Source organism: Nilaparvata lugens, chromosome 5 (genome assembly GCF_014356525.2).
Source record: "Nilaparvata lugens isolate BPH chromosome 5, ASM1435652v1, whole genome shotgun sequence".
NCBI lineage: Eukaryota > Metazoa > Arthropoda > Insecta > Hemiptera > Delphacidae > Nilaparvata > Nilaparvata lugens.
In genome coordinates this window covers 2,410,150-2,434,633 of record NC_052508.1, presented here as the reverse complement: position 1 = coordinate 2,434,633, position 24,484 = coordinate 2,410,150, and the positions used below count along the sequence as shown (strand labels likewise).

Below are 24,484 nucleotides of genomic sequence, written 5' to 3'. Positions count from 1 at the left end.
CAACGCTGTAGTTTATCATTCAGAGTGACTTGCATATCGTTAAGAACAGAATTACAATACATTAAATGTGGGAAGATGAGAGATTGAACCAATAATAATTTAATGTTTCTAGGGAGGATATCGTGCATTTTCTTCAATGCATGCATGGCTGAGAATACCTTTTTACAAGTTTTGTTCACTTGTTCTGACCAGTCAAGAGTATTATTCATAATAATGCCTAAATTTTTAACTGAGCTACAGTAAGGAATGTCATTACCGTCTACACTAATTTTGTGAATCGATTCAAGGTCAATATTGTTTATAAGACGAGAATATCCAATTATAATGGGTTGTGTTTTGATGGGATTAAGCTTAAGGCCATTTTTCTTTGTCCATTCCACTATCGAATTGATATCCTGATTCATTATTCCAACTGTTTCATTAATTTTTGTTATGGGACAGCTTAAATAGATTTGAAGGTCGTCTGCATAAGTATGGAAACTGGAGAATTTGATAATGGAAGAAAGGTCATTAGCATACAAAGTGAAGAGGAGAGGGCCTAAAATTGAACCTTGTGGTACTCCATGCATAACGTTTTTCCAAGTGACTTTTTGTCACCGACAGATACACATTGTTTCCTACCTAATAGATAGGATTTAAACCAAACTAACGAGTTGTGACTGAAACCAAGAATAGCCAACTTATTCAGAAGGACTGTATGATCAACAGTATCGAATGCTTTAGAAAAATCAAATAGGGTGAGGATGGTGCATTTTCTTTGGTCCATAGCTAACCTTATATCATCAGTGACACGAAGCAGAGCTGTCTCAGTTGAATGGAATTTTCTAAAGCCTGATTGAAAGTTATGAAGCTTACTATTGTTGTCTAGAAATTTTACAACTTGAGCATGAATGAGTCTTTCTAGCACTTTGGACAATGCAGGTAAAATACTGATTGGTCTAAAATCCTCAACTTTATTGGGTGATGGAACTTTATTTAGAGGGCGAACCAGAGCAAACTTCCAGTTTTCAGGGAAAATGCCTTCTTCAAGTGACTTGTTGAAAATGTATGTAATGGTTGGTAAAACAGCAAATAACATCTTCTTGATAAATTTAATAGGAATTTTGTCTACACCCATAGCATTACTATGAATACGTTGAATTGCTCTGAAAGTGTCTTCTTCTGAGATTGGATGGAAATGAAATTGATCAGTGATTGGTAAATCTAAGTTTGTAACCTGCTCTTCAAGATCATCAATGTGATTAGCAATGACAACTTCGTCGCGTTGGTTAGAGTGTGAAACGAAATGGTCATTTATATTATTCAATGGTAAGTCAATTTGTGGATTCGATTTCTCTTTGCCAAGCCCGAATTCTTTTATTCCCTGCCAAAGTGATTTAGAGTCTTGTCTATTGTTTGTCATAAACGAATTCAAGTACCTAATCTTTGAGTTCCGTAATTCCTGTTTAACCCTATTTCTAAGGCTCCTATACTCTATCAAACTGTCCAAGTCAAATGTCTTTTTAAATTTTCTATGTGCTTGTCTCTACGTCCCATCATCTTAAGTATGTCTTCAGTCATCCACGGTACTCGTCGTTTTCTATTAATCCTCCTTGTCACATAAGGTGCATGTTTGTCATACAAAGTCAAAGTCCAATTCTCGAAAGTCTTGACCATGTCATCAACTGAGGGTAATGCTTCAATTTGATGCCATGGAGTCTGAGCCACATCAGTCAGGAAGGCGGCTTCATCAAAGTTTTTGAAGTCTCTATAAGTGATAATTTTCTGTTCTGGCTTGGGTATCTTATGGGAAAGTACACAGTAGATCAAATCATGTCTAGAAATAGCTGGGACTGAGATTTGGCCTGCTTGAACAACCTCATTGGGATCACTAACAATGAGAAGGTCAATGAGTGTGTCTGATTCATTAGTATGATGAGTTGGATCGAGAGGTAAAATAGTCATGTTTAGGCATTGGAAAATTGTAGTCAGTTGAAAGTAGTCAAAGTTACGATTTGTCATGTTCAAGTCGGTGTTCATATCCCCCATAACTAGTATACGGTTATAACAAGGCATAAGAGAAAGCAAGGCACTTTCGAAATCTGTGAAATGACCTATTTTTGGTGGGCGATAACAGATACCAACGAGTAATTTATCAGTACTAGATAAGGATAATTCAAGTAGCATAAACTCTGGTCTGGAACAATACTCTTGTTTAGATGTGATTAAAACTTTTGTTTTGATACCTTCTTTCACATAAATTGCTACACCCCCACAAGCTTTATTTAATCTATCATTCCGGAAAAGATTATATCCAGGCAATGCAACAAAATTTGATGAAATACTAGGCTTCAAAAATGATTCGGAAATTCCGATTATATTGAAGTCCTGAAAACGGAAGATTGCTCTGAGTTCATCAATGTGGCAACTGAGGGATTGTACGTTAAGGTGAGCAGCCTTGAAAAGTTTTTTGAAAGAGTGGAGCTTATTTGCTAGAAACATACCTGCGTCATTATTACTATTATTGAAATAATCATACCTACTTGAGGGCGAGCGAGCTGACGTGTCAGTGAGAGGCATCATGGAAGCAGCAGACCAATCGTGAACCGACCTCAGAACAACACATGACGGGGAAAATGGGGATGAAACTGATAAAACTTAACCTAAATGAAAAAGTCTCTTGATTCGAGTGCATTCAGCATGCCTTGACAGTTCGGCTCCCTTCACTATTTAAAGCACTAGTTCAAAACAAAATTCACTAAACACAATAAGATGTAGATGTGTGGAGTTCCGGTGATGAATAATCCTAATGGTGAATAAGACGAAGATTGAGGAAGAACTGGTAGTGGGAGATCTGGTCCAAGTGGAGATAGAGCGAGTAGGTATCCAGTAGTGGAAGAATCGGGTCCAAGTGGAGGTAAGCGAGAAGGAATCCAGTAGTGGAAGATCGAGTCCAAGTGGAGACAGAGAGAGATGGAATCCAGTGGTGGAAAATCGAGTCCAAGTGGAGATAGAGAGAGATGGAATCCAGTAGTGGAAGATCGTGTTCATGGTGGAGATAGAGCGAAATGGGATCCAGTAAAAACTGAAAAAGAGAAGAAAAAGCCAGCAGAATAACGAAAAATCTTTGAAGAAAGTTATCAATTGAGAAAAGATACATAATACAACTGATAATGAATAATATCCCCATAAAATTGAAGAGGAATGGTATGATTCAATGTGGAAAGAATCGAATATTATATGGATAAATATATGGATATTATAATATAATATATGGATACTAGTAGAAGGTAATCAGATAGAAAGAGAAAAGGTAGGAAGATAAACAGATATAGAAAGAGAAATAAACATTTGAACATGCTGGATAGCTAGTGAAAAAATCACAGGGAAAATAATGATAACAATGGGGAAGAAAAGAAGAGAAAGAAGGAATGTGCACAAATTGAGAAGAACTTATGAAACTGAACTATAGAATAAGAAATAGAACATCGTATTGTGATCTTGAATTAATCAAGGAGAGAAGAAGAAGAGAAAAGAAGAAGAAAAGAAAAAGAAAGAGAGAAGAAGAAGAAGAAGAAGAAGAAGAAGAAGAAGAGAAGAAGAAGAAGAGAAGAAGAAGAAGAAGAAGAAGACGAAGAAGAAGAAGAATAGAAAAGAATAATAATCATCATCGCAAACAACAATATTCAAGTAATCATTATAAATATAAGATCAAGAAGAGAAATTAGAAAGAAAAATAAGAAGTAGAGGAGACGATGGAGAAAGTGTAGATTATTTTAGATGAGTTTTAAATAGGATTGAACGGTGAAGTGTGAAAAATATTATATAGTATTAGAAGTATAATTAACTATTGGGAGTTGCAATAACAATAAAAGTAGTAAATTGAGAAGTGTAATAGTGAGAGAGTGAGTCTTCTTGCCAAAAAACTGGTTGAAGAGACAGGAACTGCCCAATAGCGGAAACATGACGTCCACGGCAGTCATGAGCACAAACTCAACGAATGAAGTGAAAATATAAAATCGATATTAAGCGAACTGAAGGTGTTGAGGTTGAAGTGACTGTTGAAGTATACCAAAGGAGGTTCAAAAACAATGAAAATACAATTCAAAATACTTATAGACGAATATTAAACTAGAAAACATTGAAAGAAGCAGACGACAACTAGCGCTACTATCGATCAAGCGATCAATGAAACCGTGACGTCAGAGATCGCATGACACGTGAGAAAAATGTCTGCGGACTGTAGCAGCGGTAGATTCAAATGCTACAAAAACAAGATGGACGACCATAAGACTGGCTAAAGTATGAGACGAAATCTAACAATAGTCATCTTACTCATTTATAATTACATCAATATCATCCTAATCAGCTTAATCATCTAGCTTTAATCTTATAGTACATCAATTTTTAGAATTTTTACTGGTGACTGATGACTTTGATTGTCATACATTTCAATGGTTAGTTGTTCAAAAAATATGAACATGTTTCAAGCGTGATTTCATTTCTTATTCTTTGCAGATTATCCGATTCTCCTCAATCTAGTCAATTAGGCTTATGTAGGGATTCAATTTCACTCTGGTAGATCATTCCTATTACTAGGAAAGGACGAACGACAATTTTATTTAATGAATACTCACTCCCAGATCCTGCTTGAAATCAAAATGATTCTAAGCTAACGTAAGCGAAGGAGAAATATGATGAAGTTACATTCACATGATGAACTCCGAGTAGTTTGATAGCTTCTGCCAGAAACACCTGAAGATGTAAGCCCAACATTACACCTAATTAGAAGCTCATACATTCTAGGTAGCAGTGACAAATTCTGAGCGGTGCGTGGAAACTAAGTGGGGTAGGGGCTTATCCAATCTGGGTGAAGGTATAATCACTTCGAGAATTCGGGTTGGAAACTATGCTAGGCAATATTGGATCAGAATATCCCAAGTTACTCTGAGCTAAAAGCTGTTCCTCCTGATATGTATTTTCATAGTCACACAAATATGATTCCAGGAACGCATAAATGTGATCACAGTTGTCACGTTATTCTTTATATTTAAATAACGATTAGCCTCCTGCTTGGCATCAGTCGGTAAAGCATGAGATTTGATATAATTAGGTCGTGGTTTTCTAATAGTATTCAGTCTTAAAAAATCTTGATAGGCCTAGATATGGGCTTCTCCTATAACTCTTGTAATTCAATAAATAATAAATATATATAAATATGATACTTATACTATAGTGTTGAGGAATAAAAAATAAATTGCACACCATGAACGTTTCATACATATATTAAACAAATAATGCAAAAAATAGATCGAGGCAAAAAATATATAAAGAGCGATAAAAAATATAATATAAAAATAGAACAATAATTTAAATCAGTAAAATATCACAGGCTAACTTTATATTCTAGATTTATGGCACGAATCATTACCATGTGCCTTTATCTAAAAATCATATGCATTCTTTTGCATGCAGCTGCGATATGCGCTTGCTACTACTTGTCGACTTGGACAATTCAATTAAAAATGTGTGCTTTAAGATCAGTTTGATAAATTAGCCACTAATAATCCAATATATATATATTAAAAATCTCTAGTACTTAGTAGATTTCTTTGTATCGAATATATATTTTTATCTCAGGGTGCAAGATTCGGCACCTGACGGAATAGGTAGAGCCATTCATCTAGTGAATTAGAGCTATAATAAATTATTGCAAATTATATTGCAAAAAATTAAATATCAAATGCATATGTTTTAATAGCCTAGATTTTGTACTTCTTTGATTTAATAGAAATTTCTGAAATATTGATCTATATTTTTCTTTCAATGAAATACCTTTAATACTAATTTTACTTGCGCAAGTATTACTCTTATTAATTTCTTAATTTATAATAAAAACCCTTTCGGCGAGCTAGCTTTGATCATCAGATTAATTCGAAGCACTAGGGCGCCCATCACTAATTCAAATTTATCACTCACGTGTCGAAAATCTTCTTGTAAGCCGCCGATGTCGATCCAACTCCATGTGGTCCGGGAATATGGTAGCCGGAATCGTCTCCTCCAAGGGGTTATAAATTTAATTAAAAATGAAAATGACTTCTGCTTCACAATAGCATCACGAAGTCTTTTAAGAAATTTAATAATTTACTTTAACTTTAACTTTTACAAAATCATTAGTAAGGTACTACGCTCTAAAATATTTGGGGTCCTCTTATGGTGGCATTTGGCTGGCGAGTGCTGGTTCTCCTTTTCTCAAGTTTTACAGATCCTATTTCCGACTTTCAAATTAGCATAAAATTTAAATATCTTAGTCCTCCGCCATTTAGGTTCAAATAGATCTTACAAAAAATACCAAAATATTACTTAGATTGTATGATTAATAATTTCTTTGCATTCGAGCCATATCGATAACATAGACTATATAACAATTCAACATAGATTCCGAACATTTATAGAAATATATATAAATATTTTTGAATTGGCCTACAATTGCCGCCTATTAACTGCCGTTTTACTATTGGTGCATGCAAATTTTATTCGGTATTCATGCGCCTGGTACCTCTTATTTCCTGAATACATTAAATTATTTTTATTTGGTTTTTTATTATGCTCTTTACATGCTAGCTAATATTCTATACATTAATATTAATTCCATGCTACCTAATAATTAGCCACGTGATCAGGTGTTTTTTCACATTGCACACCATCTGATTGCAATAAAGCTCTGCCAAGGGGTTTTGGTCAGATTCTACGTTTCTCGGTTTGATCGATCTCTAGATCACCGATCCGTGAATACATGTACATAACCTCAATCTTCAAATATTTTATATAATAATCTATTTATGAGCAATAAAATTCCTTCAAATCCTTTTTAGGTTTTTTGTACCATTTAGCCAGAACAAGCTGATGCTATCTAATCTTAGTTATTATCTATTTGGCGATATTAGCCAGTTACTTTATTTTCAGACCTATTACTGTTTCTGTTAGGGCTTTTTATCTACCCAGATTTAATACTTTACACAGTATAACGGCAAAACAAGGCGTTGCTCGGGAAATATCTCCTTGATGGCTTGAAGTGCATCGCAAGACACTCGAGTGGGTAGTTCCGCTTTATGATGGGCCAGAAATATGGGGCTGTTTATGTTTTTCGGCCTCCTACCGGCCACTGCTATTTCGCCGGTGCTACTGACACTGATGGCAAATCGATAGACACACGCACGCACAACCTGCACACCAACTATAGCACATTATCAAGAGTGATGATGAGTTGGTTAAGGGTTGGGAGGGGGTGTCGAATTGTGGTGAAGGGGTGGGGATGTATCGCACGGGGATTAGAGACTGCGGCGTAGATATTTCACGTTCGCGGACAGTAAAACCTATAAAGCGTTTCGATTGCTCGCATCCGCCACTGAACATGCCGAAAACCCAAAACGCTTTTTCCGCTCATGCATTATTTAGAGGTCCGGCTATTCAGCCACGCGAACATGATTTCCAGATGACGACATTACGACCACCCCTCACTTCACCCCCCACCAACATCACCACTGCAGCATCTGTCACTCTTGTTTGCAGCACTGGAAAAATATTTTTGTAACTGTGATACCATCAAGATGAATCCCCCGACAAGGATTATGTCACCTGCTCTCTCGTCCGACACCAATTTCTGTCCCAATATCTCTCCAACAATCACCAACCTTCAAATGATCCAATCATTCCTGCGTCGAATAGAATTGCTCACCTATCAATCCACAATGCGGATTTGATGGCTTGGAACGTTTGTACAAAAATATTGTGCTGCATCGCCGGATGTTATTATTACTCACAACTTTTTCATGTAATCATGAGCGTTCACAGAAGAATTTTGCTACCAAATATCAAAAGCACAACTGAATACTGATGCCCGAGTAAATTTGACTGATTACCTCTCTACTGATTTTCCATTAATCCCCTTAATCTCAATTTCACCTTCTATGTGGTAATATAAGAAAATCGCTTGATTATGAATTCCGATTCTAATTTGATCACTGTATTTCCAATTACTCAATTATATCTAATTACTTCACTAGATGAAATTATAACCATTCCCTTTGATCATCATCATCAGTTACTCACAACTCTCTATATTAGAGGCTATATTAGAGTTTTATGATAAAATATGGTACAATATGTTTCACCTTTTATACTGGTTGATGAGATCATCAGTCATTATTTGCTATAGAAAACTTCATCTAAAGAATGAGGGTATAGTACTGTATCAATGAGTAAAACAAAATGAAAACATAATTATAAAAAATAAATATTTGTTAAGAATAAACTGGATAATTCTTTTGAAAAAATTCAACTAGTTGGGGATGAATAACTCAAGTGAATATTATTATGTTGTTCCTAATGAATTGCTTTGCTTTGTTCACAGGTTATTGCCGTTTGTCTTTGAAACTTCCATGCACAAATCTTCGAATTTCAAGAAATGATGACACGAACATACTCAGCAACGCTTTTTTCAATCCCATTTCAATAGAAAAACACACAGCCCCCGTACTCTTGAATTAATAAAGATGGCATTATCTTCAAATGTATTCCAGGAAGGCTCAGACAAATTCTACTTCAAATTTATGTGGTAGTAATATTCAAACCGTGATGTCGACTCAATACTCTCAACCGTTATCCTGAAGAGCATATCAATTCTTGAAATTGGACCGGGAAAATCCAGGCTGTGAGTGAAGCAGGAAAGAAAAAGCTAACGGAATAGTAAATTGGGAACCCGAAGAGAGGGAATCTATAATAGGGCTGTTACGTATTGAGTGATTTTAGGCCACTTTCTCGAAGAGATGGAGGAGGTTTTTCCATTGAAATACGCGTATAAATATTGATATCAGTTGATTACGTATAGAGTGATTTCGGGTCTGTTTCTGGAAAAGGGGAGGGAGGTTTTTATATTGAAATACGTTTATAAATATTGATATCAGCTAAGGATGAGGTGGGTGCTTCTAATGGCGTTATTAGCATGCAGCCCACTGGTGCTGAGTTGGCGAAATCAGTCGGGGGTGCGGATTGGCACAGGACGGGCAGGTAGCCAGACTGGCGGGGGCAGTGTGTTCGGCAAGCAGGGGGGCCGCGGGGGCAGTGGCATCAAGCTGGGCAGTGCCACCCGCAACATTACCACCCCCCTTCCACCACCCACTGCGCCATCAACCATTGAGACACCGACCACAGGCACCTACCATCAAGAGACCGCTGCTAGCAGCAGAGTACTACAGGTACAACAACTTCCCATGTCATAAATCCATTAATCATAATTATCAAGAAAAATTGTATTGCCTTACAAAAAATGGAATTAATAACTTTTTGTGTAGTTGAGAAGTTGATATTGTGGTAATTATTCATATTGAATGAAAAAGACTAAGAAATTGTTCAAGAAATAGTCTATTTAGCTGGAGTAAAGACAAAATTGATATTTGGGATAAAAGTGGGGTGTAGAAACTTAAATGTGGTGATTGTAATGCTTGTTATGTGGGTCAAACTGGTAGAAGTTTCAAAAGTAGAATTTAAGAACACATCAGAGATTGGAATAAACAAAATGGGGAATCTAAATTTGCAGAGCATTTGATAATAAATAATCACAAGTTCACCGTTAAGGAGAATGTTGAGTTTCTGCATGTTAATAACAAAGGCAGATCTTTGAATATTCTAGAGGCTTTAGAAATAACGAGAGTAATTGAGGAAAATTCCTAGTATAGTTTAAATGACCAGATTCATTTCAACCAATACAACACTACGAGTTCAGTTTTATCATAAAATTGTAAGCATACATTAGTCAATAGTTTTTCCATTTACATATTAATTTGTTTTATTATATTTCACACTTGTTTTCTTGGTTCTTAAAATGTACTGAAAGTACATTTTTTTCATCATGGCGATTCTGTTGCTTAAGCCGCAATTTTGTCACACCGTTGAGTGGGAGGAGACTGTCTAGCTGGGCCAATCGCAGGCGTTCATGCCCTTCACCAATAGCAGTACTCGCCTACTAGTAAAAACTCTGCTGCTCTTGTATTTAGTTTCAGTTTATCAGAGATTGACAATGGTGTAATAGCCGAAACCGGTCTCCCTAAGTATCAATAAATCTGTGGTTTTTTGACAATTTCTTAGTCTTTTTCATCGTGTAACATATTTAAATCTGGGTAGATGAAAAGCCCTAACAGAAATAGTAATAGGTCTAAAAATAAAGTAATTGGCTAATATCGCCAAGCAGATAATAAACAAGATTAGATAGCATCAGCTTGTTCTGGCTAAATGGTACAAGAACTTAAAAAGGATTTGAAGGAAGTTTACCACTCATAAATAGATTATTTATAAAATATTTGAAGATTGAGGTTATATAGATGTATTCACGGATCGGTGACCTAGAGATCGATCAAACCGAAGAACGTAGAATCTGACCAAAACCCCTTGGCAGAGCTTTATTGCATTCGGATGGTGTGCAATGTGAAAAAACACCCGTCCACGTGGCTAATTATTAGGTAGCATGGAATTAATATTAATGTATAGAATATTAACTAGCATGCAAAGAGCATAAATAAAAAACCAAATAAAAATAATTTAATGTATTCAGGAAATAAGAGTTACCAGGCGCATGAATACCGAATAAAATTTGCATGCACCAATAGTAAAACGGCAGTTAATAGGCGGCAACTGTAGGCCAATTCAAAAATATTTATATATATTTATATAAATGTACTAGATTTTGTGTAAAAATTTGTGTAATCTATGTTATCAATATGGCTCGAATGCAAAGAAATTATTAATCATATAATCTAAGCAATATTTTGGCATTTTTTGTAAGATCTATTTGAATTTAATGGCGGAGGATTGGGATATTTAAATTTTATGCTAATTTGAAAGTCGGAAAGAGGATCTGTAAAACTTGAGAAGGAAGAACCAGCACTCGCCAGCCAGATGCCACCATAAGAGGACCCCAAATATTTTAGAGCGAAGTACCTTATTAATAATTTTGTAAAAATTAAAGTTAAAGTAAATTATTAAATTTCTTAAAAGACTTCGTGATGCTATTGTGAAGCAGAAGTCATTTTTCATTTTTATTAAATTTATAACCCCTTGGAGGAGACGATTCCGGCTACCATATTCCCGGACCACATGGAGTTGGATCGACATCGGCGGCTTACAAGAAGATTTTCGACACGTGAGTGATTTAATTTGAATTTAGTGATGGGCGCCCTAGTGCTTCGAAATAATCTGATGATCAAAGCTAGCTCGCCGAAAGGGTTATTATAAATTAAGAAATTAATAAGAGTAATACTTGCGCAAGTAAAAATTAGTATTAAAGGTATTTAATTGAAAGAAAAATATATAGATCAATATTTTAGAAATTTCTATTTAATCAAAGAAGTACGAAATCTAGGCTATCAAACGTATGCATACAATATTAATTTTTTGCAATACAATTTGCGATAATTTATCATAGTTCTAATTCACTAGATGAATGGCTCTACCTATTCCGTCAGGTGCCGAATCTTGCACCCTGAGATGAAAATATATATTCGATACAAATAAATCTACTAAATACTAGAGATTTTAATATAGATATATTTGGATTATTAGTGGCTAATTTATCAAGCTGATCTTAGAGCACATATTTTTGATTGAATTATCCAAGCCGACAAGTATTAGCAAGTACATGTCACAGCTACATGCCAAAGAATGCATATGATTTCAAGATAAAGGCACATGGTAATGATTCGTGCCACAAATCTAGAATATAAAGTTTAGCCTGTGATATTTTTATTGATTTCAAATATTGTTCTATTTTTTTTATATTATATTTTTTATCGCTCTATATATATTTTTTGCCTCGATTGATCTTTGCATTATTTGTGTAATATATGTGTGAAATTTTCATGGTGTGCAATTTATTTTATATTCCTCATCTCTATAGTATAAGTATCATTTATATATATATATTTATTATTATTGAATTACAAGAGTTATTGGAGAAGCCCATATCTAGGCCTATCAAGATTTTTTAAGACTGAATACTATTAGAAAACCACGCCCTAATTATATTAAATCTCATGCTTTACCGACTGATGCCAAGCAGGAGGCTAATCGTTATTTTAATATAAAGAATAACGTGACAGAAAGACATGTCGTACCAACGTGGGACTGATGATGAGAGCCAAGCTCATTGAATAATTATTTGAAATTAGGTCAATAACCATATTGAAAATTATAGATAACTTATACGAGTTGTGAGGAAAACTGGCGAAGGAAAATTTGTATTACTTTTTGGGGAAACAAGAGCTTTAAATAGAGAGAAATTATATGTTTTAAAGAAAATTTTATATTATTAGTACTGTGAAAAATTACATGTTTATAGAGAGAGATTATATTTTATAAGCCTAAACTGCTATTACTTTCTAGTCAAAAATATATTAGGTGTTTAAGCCGGTTGGAAAATAAGTCGCAGCCTGTAAACTAACCAAGAATAAATCAACAAAACATTGGGGGCGCTAGAACATTGTAAAAAACTTAAGTATAAATACCTTGTTGTAAGAGTATCCAAACACTTTACACATCACTGTTCACTGTAAGTCCCGGTTGTGTCTCTTTTTTAAGCATTTCCGCTTATCATTCTTATCACTGTTTAATTAGCATTTATCATATTTGACATAATGAATCACACTCCCGCAAACTCTGAAGTTTCATATATGTACGGCGGTTGCACAGATCCCACTTTGTCGACTCCGAGCACATCAAACCCCACCACGGTAGATGCCAATACGCCACGAGAAAGGGAACCAGGAAGCGTCGGGTCGATAGTTTTCGATCCACCAGGTCTGCAACCTCTATCCTCCACTCGAATCGACGCCGCTGACACACCATTGAATCAACGGATAGTAGAGATCAACTTTGAAGGGGGCGAGGAGCAGCCTGCAGAACCCGCATCGCCGGAGGCCGAGTCACACCTGAGCAAACAAAGTATATTTTCAATCACAGAATTAGATCCGCTTCAAAAGGTAATAATGGAACAAACGAGTAGCACTTTCAACATTATGTTACAAAAAACAATGGATAGTATGATGCAGGAGATTAAAAAGGAGATTGCTACAGTAAAAGAGGAAAATAAACAGACAGTGGAACAGGGTATGAAAGAGACCACAGGCGCTATAAAATCAGTAGAACAACGGTTGGATAATATTGAAACTAAAGTAGAGAGTCATAGGGAAGAGTTAAAAGCAATGATAACCCTACAAAAAGAAAGTCAGGATAAAGTTACGGCAGGATTATCGGAAAGGTTAGATACGGTTACATGTGAACTCAATGAAAGGATAGACAACTTAAATACACAAATCACTACACCTATTCAGGATATAACAAATAACATTAAGGCCGATTGCCACCAAGAAATCCACAAACAAATTACCGTTGCCAATCAAAACTTAACAACTACAGTTGACAAAAATATTAACAATATTAAAGAAATACAAAACAAACAGATTAATATGTCCACAAAAATGAACCAACTGCAAGGTAGCATCAATCAAAACACTGAAACCTGTAAAGCTTTAAATGGAACTCTACTAATTCAGAAATCCACTCTGACTCAATTAAATCAAGAAATAAACGCAAATAAAATTACACATAATAGTCAATGGCAGATAACACAGGAAAAAATAATAGCATTGGAAAATCATATTCAACAACAACCTCAAGGAATTCAAACAGACAACCTCAACGTACATAGTATATTACAAGGACTAGGAAAATTTGATAACACTGATCGCCATTTGCAACCTCAACCATTCATTGATCAGATAAAATTAGTACAAACTCTTGCACCTACCTCTTGGAATTTTTGGCGTCTCCGTTTGACTAATTTATTGATTGGCGAACCCCTGATGTTTTTTCGGAGTAGAGCCCATGAATTTACATCATTGGATGAGTTTGTCGCTGTCTTCCTGGAACAGTATTGGAGCAGAAGTAAACAGTTGGACGTGCTAGCGGACATCATATCATGCGATTTCAACCCTAACTTAGACGGTGCATGTACCACTTTCGTCACTGCCCTACAGTTTAAAAATTCTCAATTGAGCGAGCCCATTAATGAATCGGCATTAGCAAGTATTATTTTAAAGAAGCTACCGTATCAAGTTAGAATGGCACTCGCCACACAACCCATTACTGATTGCAAGCAGCTGATAATCATTTATATGGCATACAGTCTGTGATGGCAATATCAAACCACCGTTCAGACCAGAGATACGCACAAATCAACATAACTCAAAATTTAATCAGTATAACAGCCAAAATTATGAATCAGTACCATATGATTGCTCACGATCTACCCCTCAATTTAAACGCCGCTATAATCATAATCAAAATAACAGCTGGAATAATAGAAGTTTTCAGAATCGTCAAACAAACCATTATCCACAGCAAACCTATGAAAGAAATTATTATTATGGCCGTGATCGATTTAACACAAATAATGATAACACTCAGAATAATTACGACAAAAATTACAAACCGCCACCTCAACAAGTAAGTACAAATTATACACTAGCACATGCAATAGGATTGAATCAACAAAAAACCCAGAACCCAGCACCCAACGACCCGCCACCAGATATACAGAAAACTACAGCTAATAAACCAGGACTATATGATACCCCCGATGTAACAAGCACAAGCTCAAATGAAACAAACCAAGAAAAGCAGGATATTTCAACGTCATACACCACATTCAGAAGTGATTTCCCGAAAACATTATTAGAAGAACCGAAAATATTAGAAAAACAGATTTTAATACAAGATAAACCACCACCAAAAACCAGCTGTAAGCATCAATCCCTACTGAGCCTTATATTCCCCGCCGACGATCCATCACCGCAGGAAGAGCAGCCCGCATATCCTGAGACCGCCACCGAAGAGTCACTAATAAAAATAAACAGTTACCAGGAGGAGACCGCCATCAAGCATCCGCCCACAGAATCCATGCACCTGCACCAATGGACACCACCGAAACGCACAAATGACGGGAAGGATGACACCAGGGAGTACCGGGAGGACGGACTACCGGACAAGAGGAGCGACCACCGCAAGGCCCGGAGACGCAAGCGCCCGAGGACACCGGACGGCCGACATCAGGACGGAGAGGACGGCATTCGGGAGAGGAGCATGCATCGTAAGGCCCGGAGGCGGAAGAAGCGACGAAGGAGGAACCGCGCGCGCCGATGGAGGCCGCATGCACGCTTCAAGAGGCCAAGGAGGATTCCGGACCGGCACCGAGGAGGACAGGAAGAAATCACCGACGGCGTGCATCCGCGGCACATACGTTTTAAAGGCTATGATCAGCGATGTGACCGGAAAAATAGGCCAAAGGAATATGACAGAAACGGAACTGATAGGAATAATATTATGGATTCATGCCGGGAAAATAATGGAGTGGACTACTTATTGAGACTGATGAAGGATAAACGGTGTCTAGGAAGAGTGAAAGAATTAAAAAATAATATTAAGAAAGTGAAAGTACCTGAATATTATGCTATTGAAAAGATGATAAATGTTTGGATTTGGTGTTTAATATTTGTTATTATGGCTGTGATATTAGTAAAAGACTGTGTTGTGGATAGGACGAAAAATATTGTATTGTTGTTGTTAAATGGATCTATTATTGATGATTGGAAGTGTTATATTATTGAATTGTTTATTATGATGATGAAGCCTAATAATGAATTTAAGTGGATAGTCTTGAAAGAAAATAAATGGAAGGCTTTGGATCAATTAAAAGAAATAATTAGTAAAGGAACAAGGAGTTGTTGGAAGAAAGAGTATACAAGATACAAGGGTTTTATATTCATGAAGATAAATTACCAATTAGGACAGCCTCACCAACGGATAGCAGATAACCTAACCGGCCTAAACCATGTCAACAAGCAGAATGCAAGAAGATGCAAGTAAACCACGGGATTTCTACATGCTATATCGTCAAATTTGAAATAAATATGATAAGAAGTCAAAGGAAAACAACACTATCAAGCCAATTACTAACCTTCCTTAATAAATTTAATATTGGTATAGGACCTCGTGGCAACAATCCAATGTTTTAATTCCTTCCAGCCGTTAGAAGCCTGCAATAAGGAAAAGAACAATTTTTAAATATGTAATTAAATTATATACATCAGATAAAAAAGGACACAAGCGGGGATAATAAAATTAAAATTTGTTAATTACCTTTTTAAGAGAAAAAATTGAGCAGTTAGGTTAGTTATGAAAGTCGATAGCAAATTCTGATGTAACATGTAACACTATGAATTGTAGAACAGCGAACAGCTGACCAAAGCCACCCAAATCAAATGAATGTAATATCTGTTGAACATATGTTTATAAAAAGAAGTACTGTACCCAAAGAGTTATTTATTATTGTTATTTATTATATTTATTAATGTCGATATATTTATTTATATGTTTTTATATTTATTACTTTTAATTATGCCACGTTTGTTACCTGAAAAGACTTAAAGTGAATACCAGTTACCAAAACCAAAGAGCCATTAGCAAAAGAAAGTATTGTACCTGATGTATAGAAAATTATTTATATTAAGACCTAAGAAATACTATAAGATATAAGCCCAGAAGTTTATGAATCGAAATTATTGTCTAAAAGGAATCATTTATGAGAATTATGAAATGTGTGTAGTTAAGTTGGCGGCCCTGCAAGCGGCGAATTTAAAAATTACTGTGTTGTAAATGTTGTCAGGAGGAGTGCGTTTAGAAGTTTATATTTATGATATTTTTATGTGTGTTGAGGAGGAGAATTTGTTATTGTTTTTGATAAAGGTATAAAGGAGATGCAGCAAATATGTCTGCGAAATGTGATAGAAGTAGGAGAGTATAATTTATAAATAAAGTATAGTGTATATCAATGTATTGAAGGGTGGGTTTTCATTAAAAACATTGTGATTCTCAAATATTTTGAATTCAAACCCAGGGGCGCGTGTAACATATTTAAATCTGGGTAGATGAAAAGCCCTAACAGAAATAGTAATAGGTCTAAAAATAAAGTAATTGGCTAATATCGCCAAGCAGATAATAAACAAGATTAGATAGCATCAGCTTGTTCTGGCTAAATGGTACAAGAACTTAAAAAGGATTTGAAGGAAGTTTACCACTCATAAATAGATTATTTATAAAATATTTGAAGATTGAGGTTATATAGATGTATTCACGGATCGGTGACCTAGAGATCGATCAAACCGAAGAACGTAGAATCTGACCAAAACCCCTTGGCAGAGCTTTATTGCATTCGGATGGTGTGCAATGTGAAAAAACACCCGTCCACGTGGCTAATTATTAGGTAGCATGGAATTAATATTAATGTATAGAATATTAACTAGCATGCAAAGAGCATAAATAAAAAACCAAATAAAAATAATTTAATGTATTCAGGAAATAAGAGTTACCAGGCGCATGAATACCGAATAAAATTTGCATGCACCAATAGTAAAACGGCAGTTAATAGGCGGCAACTGTAGGCCAATTCAAAAATATTTATATATATTTATATAAATGTACTAGATTTTGTGTAAAAATTTGTGTAATCTATGTTATCAATATGGCTCGAATGCAAAGAAATTATTAATCATATAATCTAAGCAATATTTTGGCATTTTTTGTAAGATCTATTTGAATTTAATGGCGGAGGATTGGGATATTTAAATTTTATGCTAATTTGAAAGTCGGAAAGAGGATCTGTAAAACTTGAGAAGGAAGAACCAGCACTCGCCAGCCAGATGCCACCATAAGAGGACCCCAAATATTTTAGAGCGAAGTACCTTATTAATAATTTTGTAAAAATTTAAAGTTAAAGTAAATTATTAAATTTCTTAAAAGACTTCGTGATGCTATTGTGAAGCAGAAGTCATTTTTCATTTTTATTAAATTTATAACCCCTGGAGGAGACGATTCTGGCTACCATATTCCCGGACCACATGGAGTTGGATCGACATCGGCGGCTTACAAGAAGATTTTCGACACGTGAGTGATTTAAATTTGAATTTAGTGATGGGCGCCCTAGTGCTTCGAAATAATCTGATGATCAAAGCTAGCTCGCCGAAAGGGTTATTATAAATTAAGAAATTAATAAGAGTAATACTTGCGCAAGTAAAAATTAGTATTAAAGGTATTTAATTGAAAGAAAAATATATAGATCAATATTTTAGAAATTTCTATTTAATCAAAGAAGTACGAAATCTAGGCTATCAAACGTATGCATACAATATTTAATTTTTTGCAATACAATTTGCGATAATTTATCATAGTTCTAATTCACTAGATGAATGGCTCTACCTATTCCGTCAGGTGCCGAATCTTGCACCCTGAGATGAAAATATATATTCGATACAAATAAATCTACTAAATACTAGAAATTATAATATACACCTTGTTAGTATACTAGGTGATAGGTATACTAATAATTCTAGTAGAACTAGTATACTAGTATCAGTGTTTTTTTGGACCAATTATGGTATCATCCAGTTTCCAAAATGAAGTATCAGAAACATATCAAGTAGTCCTGTTGAAATAATAATGAAAAATCTAAAATAAAACATATTATTACTGAATAACAGTATAAGTATGAAATGCATTGTATGGGAAATGGATATTGATGATAAAATCATCCCAACTATCAATCCTTGCTTTACAATGGGTGAAGATACTGTCCAATTGATTTGCTTTTATAATATGACTCGCATCACCTGCCGTGGTGCCAATCCTCGTTCTAAAAATGCTGTGTGGAAATGCTGAGTTCTGGAACCACTACTTTGACTCACCTTGAATAATTTGAAATCAAGCAGACAAATTCCTGTTTTATCATATTGGAATATACGTACATCTTTCATTCTGATATAGATTTGAAGATACAATTTTTATTATTGTACAATGTGATGTGATGTAGTGGAGATCTGTTGTAGTTGAAGATAAATTTCAATATAATATTAATGTATATTCCGGATGGTAATTCACGCAGGATTATCATTAATCCTCCCATAATGATCAACAGTTCATAAGTTTCACATAACGTAATCAGTATACACCCGATAAAAACGCACGTAACATGTTCCCAATAACAAGATTTAGAGAGAAGTAACTATAAACAATCTACTCATGGTGATGGTGACAAATTCACTTTTGAAATGAAACCGGGATTGTCATCTTGAATGGCAAAAACAATGCGATTCCATACAAGCACTGTAGAGGTAGCTGTTTACACATTTCTGTGGTGACATCATAATATATGTTTCTCTTGGTCACCCAAATCGTTATAATCACATTAGGCTCCTTCACCAACACATTCATGTTAGTAGTTGGAATTTCCCACGTTTCTCGACATCCCAAACATATTTTTGTATTACTGAAATTTACTAGAGGACATTGATTTTTTTTAATCTATTGACTTCAATGAATTTTCTCGGTTAATCACCATAATCTCTTTACAGATTGGACTAGTACTACCTCATCAGGCATTTCTCCGGAGAGATTACAATAAAGCTGTTAGTCAAACGATTGCAACTCTGCTGAGATCTTCTAAAGGACTTCGTTTGCTGCATTTTAAGAAGCATGAACTCAAAGTTGAGCTACGCATGATGATATCCACGCCAAGTCCCACAGGTAAGCCCTGCTCAACCACAAAGTTCTTACTTAAAGTTGGTTATTAGTTTCTAATGAAACCGATATTCTTGTTTATGTTTTGTTGTTAAACGTTGCACTTCTTTGTTTGATGACGGTCTCCGTATAGTGGCTCACCATTCAAGATCAAATTAAACAAAAACCGTTTTGTAATAGATTCATATAAAGTCAATGTCAGCCAATCAATTATTTATAATTGAGTGCAAATAGATTTGCTGGACTTGATACTGTATGCAGAGTGACTATTATTCGCTATACTATGAAGTCAACTGTTTCGTCGATGTTGTCAAACATATATGAGTTAAACAGTTAACATAGGTTCCATTTTGGACTTCATAATTTTCTTGTATTTAGCTTCAAATGGATAAACCGTTATCTCAAATTGATGGAGTATTAGATGCGAGAAACAGCTTTTTGAGCTGTAAGATACCTCGCTTAAGTAAAGTTGAGTCCTCTAAATGAATAATTCCATTAAATATTTAATAATATTCCACTATCCAGAATGGATAATCTTCAATCTCAATATTGAAAGACTATATGCAAGAAACGGGTTTTAGCTGTGAGATAGAGTGAAGTCTCTGGATGGAAAATCTTCATTACTATTTTTATTCAGCAGCTTGCATTCACTCGTGTGTTTTACAACAGTCTCATACAAACAAGGGATAAACGATAAACACGATTCTCACACCTGGAATTATGTTCTGCTGGTACTAAAATCTCCCCATATTTACAATGTAGAGTTAGGACCTGGAACACAATAACATACTGATATGTATATCTTAATTGTATTTCAATAACAAGGAACTTTGATACAAATTGAGGGGTTTGTGGATAAAAATGTATACATCACATAACTTATTTTTCCAAATCATCATTCACATTCACATTCCAAAACTAGAATGAAGACGGATCCTGAATGATTCTATAATCTATATTCTAATATAATGATTCTATAGTACAGTATGAAGATCAATAGTTGTATGGAAGATGTGATTATCTTGTCAATTTGTTGAAATTATGAGGTTCAATAGTTATCTTATGGTAAGTAGAACTTAAATTCTTAGTTCAGTGAGATGATGGGAAAAATATAATTTTTCCATCATAAAAATAATAATGAGTCACAAGTTGGTGGGAAAATTATTGTTGAGCACCATCTTGAGTTTTCTGGTGAAATTCCATTACTGTTACAATTATCGAATGGAATATGAATAATAAAAAGTTCTTCAATTCTGAGAAGCTTAGAATGGATGAAAGTAGCTTATATTTCTTGAAAAATATACTACACTATTGTATCACTCTCCGAAGTTTTTTTAGAACATTAAAAATCTCTGATATACTTTAAAAGCTTCCATTTTGTCTTAGAGATTTTCTTCAATGTTCAGTTCTTGAGAAGTAGACATCCATTATACAAGACGCAAAAGTTGTTCTGCGCCAACTTGAATAAACACTGCTAGGCTGCTAGGCATCGACTGAACGTGCTATTCTTCTGAGCTAGTTTATCACTGCGAGTTGAGTCAAAGTTGTAGCGTTGGATCAGAAAGATTTACGCGTCCTTATTTGCCGCTTGTTTCAGTCGCTCCAACATAGTTCATTTGTTTAATTCAGCATTTACAAGAGTTAGAGTGGTGTTGGACCAGAAGTAGAACTTGCCGCGGCGACTTGAGCTCCGTTGCTATCCATCGATTTCGCCATCGGCAAATTCGGTGTTTGCTCTCGACGTTCAAGTAGCAATCGGTCCAACCAGTTTGACACCCTTGTTCGAGCACCCTCCTCCACCCCCTCCCCCATCGGACACTACAACAGCTGAATATTTATTATACGCTGTGAGTTACATAAAGTGGAAGCCGGACTAGTAACAAACTGCTACCATAAATCAAGTAGTCATTTCGGAATATACTGCGTTCATTTCATCGTGTCGAATAAATCTTTTCCACACTGTCACTGCTTTTGGTAAATAAATGCGCACCAAGATAATTCACAGCTTGCCTCCTTTGCTCCTCCACCCGCTTATTAAGAAGAAGGACGCACTTCGTGAGCGGACTTAATTAAGTGCGATGGGGACAGTTGACGTCAAAGGACTTGCAAACATTCGCACGTTCTACTTGAGAGAAAGTGGCGTTCACTCATTTAATTATCATAAGTTTCGAATAAAGTTAAAACTTGAATTTTACTGTAACATCTCGAATGAAATCAAACTTGAGCCACACTTTAATGAAGTAACGCTTCCCTCTTTAAGTATTCCCACGACTGCGAAAGAGGTCAAACTATTATTATCATTTCTATTAGTTTTCACATGTTTTGTTCGGAATTCTCATGTTCGAGTAACGTTGAATGTTTGAAATCGAATTTTACATGTACCAAACACAAATAAAATCAAACCAGAATAGTCAATAAAACTTTAAACATTCATGCTAACTGAACACTCTCCTCAGTATTTCGTGACACGGAAAATGCATGTATTTCAGAAGCTATTTTCAATGATTTTCAACATTTTTGAGGAATTTTACAATTGATTTATACATCTATTTCTTCCAGATAGCTAGCTATCTCACTTTAACGAGAACTACAAACTTCAACAACTATGAGGATACTGGATACAGTATTTGTGTGAGGGCTGACTAAAATTTGGATTGTCATTGGAATTGGGAGCCGTGGTACACCAGATAAACAAATAATAATTTGAACCACTAAACTATATTGGTAACTTCAATGAACTATCTTCGACAAAGTTCCCATCTACAGGTTTGAAAATTGGCTATAGGCGGAATATATTTTTTCCCATGATCAGATAGAATTGAATTTTATTCAATAAATATTGGAGTACTTCGGAAATAACTTCATTTTGTATGAGAGCAATGAGAGTTTAGTCTTCCAATAACATAAGAAATATGTATTTATGTTGATGATACATTTCAAAAACCATTTTTGCTTACAGCCAGCATGAAACTGATTATTAGAATTACTATTCACACCTCCAAAATTGAAACCTGATTTTCCCATCAGCACTTAGCAGCATAATTCGCCAATAGAGTGAAATTAACTCGAATATGCTGCATGTAGACTGAGAAGCTGAACATGACAACAGCGTCGCTTCAAAGTAAATCCTCTCACTCAGCGTCTATCGAATTTGTTGATAGGTTAGAAGCAGCTTCAGAAGCAGGCAGCTGCTCAGGTACGCTTATACTGACAAGGTCTAGAGATCCATTAAGTAAGATGCCTGTCATCAGAGTGAACTTAATTCGAGTAGAACAAATTGGCTGTTCAACTACTCAACTTCTCGCTTCGATAGTTATAAGGGTTATCACCGGCTTCCTCTATCAGCTAGTACTTAGCATGTATCAAGTGTCAGGTTCACTCAGACCTTTTCAATTGTACTATTCCAAAAAAATTGAGTGGAGGTTATATCAAGGTTTTATTTAATAAAATACGATGAATCAACCTCATTTTATGTAGCAATGTTTATCTGGAAGAAAAAAATATTAGCTTTTTGAATGGGATTCAAGTGATGGGATGAATCATTACCACACAGTACTGTATCACCATTAATCAATCATTATGAAATAACTCAATTTATTCAAAGTGCGGTGATATTAAGTGCAAAATTTGACTATAACTTGGTATTTTAATCATTCTAAATTCAAAATTTTTAGCTTATATAATATATTCTTGGACAGAACTTTGAACTTTAAATTTCCTCAGTAAGAACATAACCTATTTTTTCGGACATTATTTATCAAATTTTGGGAACAGAATAGTTTTGGGCTATGCCTGTTGTTCTATCCCGATCATCATATGATTTGTAATTATATCAACGAATAAATAAATAAATAAATTATTGCAAAGCTGGTATGTATCACATAGATGGAATAACTAGCTCATACTAATAGCTCTAACCTCAACTATGATTTCATAACGTTAAGGTTCAAAAACTACAGAAAATGTAGAAGAAAATTGATTTTCGAAGCTTAAAGAGGAAAACTTCAGAACTAGCGATATAAGTTTCAAAAGAAGTGAGATGAGTTAATTTATGTACTAGAGTGACCCTATCAAGAAGCGATATCAGGAATCGGTGAGCTAATGGTAGTCCATCAATCGATAGAAAAAGTATGGAAGAAATAATAATCAAAAGATGAAAGAGGATATCATCATGCACAGGGGCAGAGAAGCAGAGTGTACTCGAGTCTGATCTGATATGTTTACATAATTTATTATATGATTGTACTTTCAACACAAGTTTCGAAGTTGCGGATTGATAATGAGTTTTCTCTCGTGTAATCCAGTACCACATACAAGCTGCATGAATGTTCTCCCAGATAGCATCTTCAATACTTCAGGCGATAGAATTATTATCAAGGGAAACGAATATCACCAGACAGAACTTTACAACAACTGTTGTTTTTGATTGTCTTGCCCGCGAACTTTCCAGTTTAATGTGGCGTGAAGGGAGCGAAAGGAGAATATTTTGTAGGGAGGAGTGGCAGAAACCTGAGTGCACATTCGTGTAAAAGTGGTATATACATTGTGAAATACTCTTGAATTCAAAGTTCAATGTGGGATTGTTGCGAGAGGATGATACTATTCAACTACAAGAATTTCGTCGCCTCAGAGTTCGCCCAATTTTTGAGTTTGGAGAAAATCGATGGACGGAGTGGAAGAGGAGGTAGGAGATGGAAGATAGGAGATTGGAAGTAATGGAGGAAGAAAGAGTTGGAGAGTGTAGTATGAGCAAGAGTATTCACTGCGGATGAGTTGTGAGCGAGTGCCAGCAAAAGCACGATAATGTTCCACCATGTGAATCTAG

The 24,484-nt window shown here is 35.3% G+C and overlaps 1 protein-coding gene across 3 annotated transcripts in view; it reads left to right on the top strand.

Moving 5' to 3' along the window:
* Nucleotides 1–24,484, top strand: part of LOC111050043 (glutamate receptor ionotropic, NMDA 2B) — a 345,263-nt gene that overhangs the window by 126,455 nt on the left and 194,324 nt on the right. For all 3 annotated transcript variants that reach the window (XM_039429685.1, XM_039429686.1, XM_039429687.1), the window contains 2 exons: nucleotides 8,393–9,236; nucleotides 19,494–19,665. In XM_039429685.1, the coding sequence (XP_039285619.1) occupies nucleotides 8,952–9,236; nucleotides 19,494–19,665 (457 nt within the window). In that variant the 5' untranslated portion in view covers nucleotides 8,393–8,951. The remainder of the gene's footprint in view (nucleotides 1–8,392; nucleotides 9,237–19,493; nucleotides 19,666–24,484) is intronic.